We start from the raw sequence: 6,000 nt of genomic DNA, 5'->3' as shown, positions 1-6,000 counted from the left end.
GCCGGGGCTCCGACTTCCAACATGGCGCACGCTGGCGGCGGCAGCAGCGGCGGCGGTGGCGGCCCCGCGGGCCGGGGGCTGAGCGGCGCCCGCTGGGGTCGCTCGGGCTCCGCGGGCCACGAGAAGCTGCCGGTGCACGTGAGTGCAGCCCCCACCCTCCCTCGGGAACCCTGTCGTCCGGCCCCCGGGGGCCGATGCCCCTCGCCCGGGCCCCGCCCGGCCCCGCCTCGGCCTCCTATCCTCACGGCCCCGGACCCTAGTCCCCTGACCCCTTACCTCGGCTCCCCGGAGGCTCGCCCCGTCCCCCTCCCCGCCAGGGACCCTTGTCCTCCGTCCCTTCCTCTGCCGACCCCCGCCCACCGGGACCCTCCCCCTCCCCGCAGGTGGAGGACGCCCTCACGTACCTGGACCAGGTGAAGATCCGCTTCGGCAGCGACCCTGCCACCTATAACGGCTTCCTGGAGATCATGAAGGAGTTCAAAAGCCAGAGGTACCCGCGGGACCCCTCCCCACCCCGGGGGGGCCGCCCTGGGCCGCGATCCGGCTGAGCGGGGTGGGAACCCCCCATCCCGGCTGCCTCTCCGCCCCAGTCGGATGACCTTGCGCAGGTCGTGGAACCTCTCAGAGACTCAGTTCCTTCTAAAAAATGGGAGTGGAGAGTATCCCCCTGTGGAGCTCTTGTGGGGATTCCTGGAAGGAGAGCAGGGATGGGGTGAGGAGAGAGCAAGAGAGAAGTCCGCAAGCGCGAGAGTCCGGTCCTGTCTTTACTCAAATTGATTTTTAAATGAATTTTGTTCATCAAGGATTTTTTAAAATTAATTTTAATTTTTTTAAGCACTACATTAAAATGTTGTTTGTCTTGATTACTGAGTGTTTTGGCTCCCTCTCCCCCTTAAATCTTGTCACCAAGGTGAGTGCCTCACCCAACGGCACCCTAGTCCCAGCACTGTTGGACAGTAATGCGCATAAAATGCTTTGTAAGGGGCCTGGCACATAGAAAGGGTTTTAAACACATTGGCTGATTTTGTAGGCACACAGGAGGGTTAGAGCTAGATGGGGGACCTGGAGATCATGCCATCCTCAGACAGGAGGCTCGCTTATGCTTAGAGTGGGCCAGGGCTTGCCCAGACCAACCTTAGGGGCAGTCAGGACTAGAACGCGGGCACTCTGACTCTTAGATTCTCAATGGCCTCATCCCCATCAGGCTGCTTCCCCCCTCTGAGGAAATGTGGCAGGGCTAGCCTGGTTTCCTTCCAGGAAAGACAAGCTAAAGCCTTGAGGGGGCCCCCCTATAGCCATGAGGGAGACCCCTGGCATTGTTGTGTAACCCATACTCGCAAGGCCTTTGGTATTTATGCCTTGCCATCACTTGCTGGGATCAGCACCTGTGTCATAGTTCATCACGTTGCTTAGAGGGCTGTGGCCTCCTGCCACTTCTTGGAGTCCTGGACTTTCACTTGGCTCTCCTGACATTTTCAGAACTGAGCGCGTGTGTGCTCGGAGTGTTTTGGGGGAGCTGTGCCATGCAAATGTCCTGTGGTTCTCGCTAGGAGGGCACCGGGAGCCCGAGCCTGGTTACCATGGAAGTAGATGACACATAACACATTGGCTGAATCACACTGGTCACATTGCAGGGTGTTTTGTTGTCCTTCGAGAAGCTCATTGGGTGGCACTGTCAAGCGAGCTGGGAGTAGATTTCGCTTTCCAGGTGCTCCCCAGGACTGTTCTGCCCACTCTTATTCTTTTTCGTTCTAGCATCGATACGCCTGGAGTCATCCGACGCGTGTCGCAGCTCTTCCACGAACACCCTGACCTCATTGTTGGATTCAACGCTTTCCTTCCCCTCGGGTACAGAATAGACATTCCCAAGAACGGCAAGTTAAACATACAGTCGCCTCTGTCTAGCCAGGTATGCGGCTCTGGTGGTCTGGAGTGATCTGGCCCTAACACGGCGCGCCCTGGTACCCAGGTACTCAGGTCAGGCAGCCCGTCTTGTGTAGCTTGTTGCCGGAAAGCCAGCGAAGATCTAGTCTTTTTCTAGACACGCTGCTCCCTTCTAGCACAGGTCAAAACAGATCAAAATCCCTACCCAGCCAGCCTTTTTATCCCCCATTGATCCATTTGGAGGATTCAGATCAAGAGTGGATATGGTTGTTTGTGTCAGGGGGGCATTCTCTTTAACAGTTCTATGTCCTGTCGAAATAACCACCCACCATCACCAGGCTCTTACCCTGAGGCTCTCCCCGTGAGGGCGCCAGGCAGGCCGCACTTGTACTCCGGTATGGGCTCTCTCTAATCATCCCAGGTGCCAGCCACAAAATAAAGCTGTTGAGCTGCGTGTGGGAATAACCATTTTGTTGTCTCTGGGCCGCATTTCATTGCCAGCAGGGTCGTTGGCTCAGCTCAGGCTTGTGGCTTGGTTCCTTCTGTCTCTGGTGGCGGCTTGCTGCCTCCTCTGTCCCTACAGTCCCTTCTTGCCTGAGCCCACCAGACCCCCTGAGGAAACGAAAGCCTGCATGAGCTTTCCTCTTATAAAGTAGCCATTGCCTTTCCTCCACCTTGGCCCCGTCGCTGTAATGCCTTAGCAGGGTCCCTGACTCCACCCACGAGGCCCTCCCCCATGGCGACAGCCAAAGCGTCCCCAGACATTGCCAGATGACTGCTGGGAGCCCCATCGCCAACATCGAGAACCCCTGGTCTCCGTGAACCAGCTCTTTCAGCCTCTTCTGTCTCTGCCACAGGGCTTTGGGTTTTAGTGGGGATATAAAAATCTACCCCAGGAAGCCTTCTTTTGGTTCTGCCTCTGATGGAGGAGATTGCGGTGTTGTATCAACACAGGAGTCGCATTTGGAAGGAGAACAGCCAGAGGCAGTGTGACAGTGACCTCCCTCTCCGAGAGGGACCCGCATGTCAATTCTGCCTTCTCTCTATGCGAGGCAAGCTCCGCCACCAGCATGTTGCCTCATTAAAGCCGAGGAGAGCGTCTCAGTTTTGAAAAGGAATTCGCAAGCGCATGGCCGCTGAACTCCAGAGAGCTGCTTCCATTTCACATTTACAGATGGAGCGCGGCCAGCCAGCTGGAGGGCTCGGTGCTCCGGACGATGAAGAGCCATCACGGATTCATCTGCGGAACCATCACGGCTGGGAAGAAAAGCAGGCTCGTTTGCAGCGGTGCGCAGGGAGCACTCGGACGAGTCTGAACATGGGTGTGTTGTGACCATCACTCCCTAAGAAAGAGCGGAGGTCGGAGACCTCAGTTGTAGAAATCGCCTTTCTCAGTCCCGGACCATTGGAGCAGCTCAGCTTGTGCGGCTGGATCTCCGTGTGAACCGCACCGTGGTCACTTGGAGGTGCCCTTCCGGTCAGTAGCCATAAGGCCCTTGCTCTTGTGCTCCCTCCGTGGAGAGGTGCTGCGGACAGAGCGAGACCAGACCGGCCTTGTCTCCCCCTGACTTCACAGCTACTATGTAACCCGGCTTTGTGGTCTTGCTAAAGCCCGAAACCACGACGTCTAGGGCCCCCTTCTTCCGCTGCCCACTCTGTTTCTGTCCACATCGATTGAGCTGCCAGGTGTCCTGCCCTGCTTCTCAGCACTCCTTCCCACTAGGCGTAGGCGAGAAGGCCTCTTGGCATTCTGGAGTCCTTTGAGAGGCCACAGTAGCCCGAGAACTTCTCAGGGCTCAGGGCTCCCCACGTGCCATGCCCTGGTGATTTTTTTGTTTTACTGGTTTTTCTAGCTTCCGTATTTTGAGGTTCACCTTCATTGTTTTTTTTTCATTTCTCATCTCCTCGTGGGTCCTGTCAACTCCAGGCAGGGAGGGAATAGCTCTGAGGTGCTGGGGAAGAGGAAGCCGGGGAGTCCCAGGCTGTGGGGAGCCCTTGGTGCAGGTTTCTCAGCCTTGGCCCTATTGCCCTCGGGACCAGATTGTTCTTTTCTGGAGCAGGCTGTCCTGTGCACTCTACGGGGCTGAGCAGCAGCCCCGGCCTCCACCCTCCACCATGTGACAACCTAGAAGTGTCTCCACACGTCGCTAAGTGCCTTCTGGGGGACAGAACGGGCCTCTCTGAGAACACAAGTCTAAGAGGAAGACAGACAGACATGTGCCATGATGTGGGGCATGTGGCCCCAGGAAAGCCACGGCAGCATGGTGGGAAGAATGTCCCCTTGCTGGGGCTACAGCCTCCTGAGTCAGTATCATGTTGGAGCTGGTCATCGGGTCTTGGTTGTAACATCACTCCCCAGAGAGCCCTCTGCTCCCACCCCCCAGTCATTCTTGTACAGCCCCATTTTGTATATTGTAAAATTGCAAAGCCAGGGTTTGAAATTGGAAATCCAGTGTGTCTTGGTCGGCCTCGCCTGGCCGACTGAGCCCAGATCAGGCAGGACCCTTGTCCAGTTCATGACTGTGTCCCTGTTCTGGGGCGGTGCCAGGCACGTGTTGGAGGAGCAAGACACCGTGTGTCGGTGGGAAGGTGATGAATCTCAGCTCCCGGGTTCCGTTCAGAGCCAACCCTGCCTCCTGGGAGCCGGCCCCAGCCGGCTTGAACACAGGTAAAGGTTAACCCTTGAGCTCGTACGATAAGTGACCCTTTACATTCAGAGGCAGGCCTGCCGTGTTCTCTTTCGGGGGGAGGGTCATTTAGAAGTTCAGTGAGTCCCTGGTGGGTTGTCTCTCATATATGTGTCTTAGTCACACGCGGACCAGGTGTCGGCGGCCTCCTCTGTGCCAGGCGCTGGGGTTTATTCAGAGTCTGCTCGGGGCTCTTGCATGGCAAGGTGGGGACTCGTGAGATGCGGGTGGACAGATGAGAAATACGTGAGGGGCTTTAGTGAGTGAAGGCAGGGGCAGGGCTTGAGGGGCCATGGGCAGAGGCCACGTGAGAGCTCAGGAACCCTGCCTGTGTCTCGGGGCGGGGGTTTCCTGGGCCCGGTCTGAAGGCCTGAGGTGGCAATGAGTGGGTGTGCTTGAGAAACGCCCAGGGAGCCTGTGGGGTTGAGAGGTAAAGTGGAGAGGGTGGGGGAGAGAGCCAGGAGCATGGGGGAACCCGTAGAGAGTTCCAAAAAGGCCGTTCTGGCTGTGGTGCCAGAAGTGGACGGGGGGCGCCCCCCGCTCCGGTGATCCAGGCAGAGTGGGTGGTGATGAGGACTGGGGGGGGCAGGGAGTCAGAGTGGGAAGTCCAAGGAGATTCTAGGATGCCTCAGGCTCTGGGTGAAGGTGGCAGCACCTGCTGGGGTGAGGGAGGCCTGGCAGCGGTGGGGACGGCAGGGGCGCCACTCTGTGTTTGGAATGTGCTGTTGGATGAGGTGTCTCGTACGTATCCCGGGGGCTGTGTGTGGCCACTCAGAGGTGGGCTGTGCAGGGCTGCCCATCGGTGTCTAGGAGTATACCTGACTGTGCCTGGATTAGGCCGCCCAGGGCAGGCACAAAAGAGAAGAAACTGGATTGTTCCGGAAGGGTCAGAGCAGGGGTTGGCCAAGGAGCCAGAGCCAGCTTGTATTTGTAGGAGAGTGGTTTTTACATTTTCCAGAGATAAATGTTCTTAAATTATGACAATATTAACATAAACTCACTTTTTGTAACTATTTAAAGTATACAATTCAGCAGGTTTGCGCGTATTTACAGTATCTTACAACCACTCCCCCCTGATTCCAGAACATTTTTATCGCCCCAGAAAGAAACCGTATCTCACAGTTCTTCTCTCCCACCAGCCCCTGGCAACCACTAATCCACTTTGTCTCTGCAGATTTGCCTGTTCTGGACGTTTCGTTTTGTTTCGGTGGAATCGTGTGTAACTCCTTGTGTCTGGCCCCCTCCCCACCCCGCATGATGGTGTCGAGGTTCATCCTCGCAGCCCGTGTCAGAGCTACATTCCTTTCTAGAGCTGAGGAATAGGTCGTCGTAGGGATGCGGCATGTGCGTTTATCCGTTACCGCTTGGTAGACGTTTGGGTCGTTGGCACACCTGTTCGCGATTCTCGGGTAGATACCTGGAAGTGGAC

At 56.8% G+C, this 6,000-nt stretch overlaps 1 protein-coding gene across 1 annotated transcript in view; it reads left to right on the top strand.

Moving 5' to 3' along the window:
• SIN3B (SIN3 transcription regulator family member B) overlaps positions 1–6,000 on the top strand; it is a 35,944-nt gene continuing 29,944 nt past the window's right edge. Inside the window, exons 1-3 of the mRNA XM_040629092.1 lie at positions 1–138; positions 384–490; positions 1,756–1,909. Coding sequence (XP_040485026.1) covers positions 22–138; positions 384–490; positions 1,756–1,909 — 378 coding nt within the window. The 5' untranslated portion in view covers positions 1–21. The remainder of the gene's footprint in view (positions 139–383; positions 491–1,755; positions 1,910–6,000) is intronic.

This window comes from Ursus maritimus, unplaced genomic scaffold (genome assembly GCF_017311325.1).
Source record: "Ursus maritimus isolate PB19 unplaced genomic scaffold, ASM1731132v1 scaffold_14, whole genome shotgun sequence".
Lineage (NCBI taxonomy): Eukaryota > Metazoa > Chordata > Mammalia > Carnivora > Ursidae > Ursus > Ursus maritimus.
This window is presented reverse-complemented; position numbering and strand designations above follow the sequence as displayed.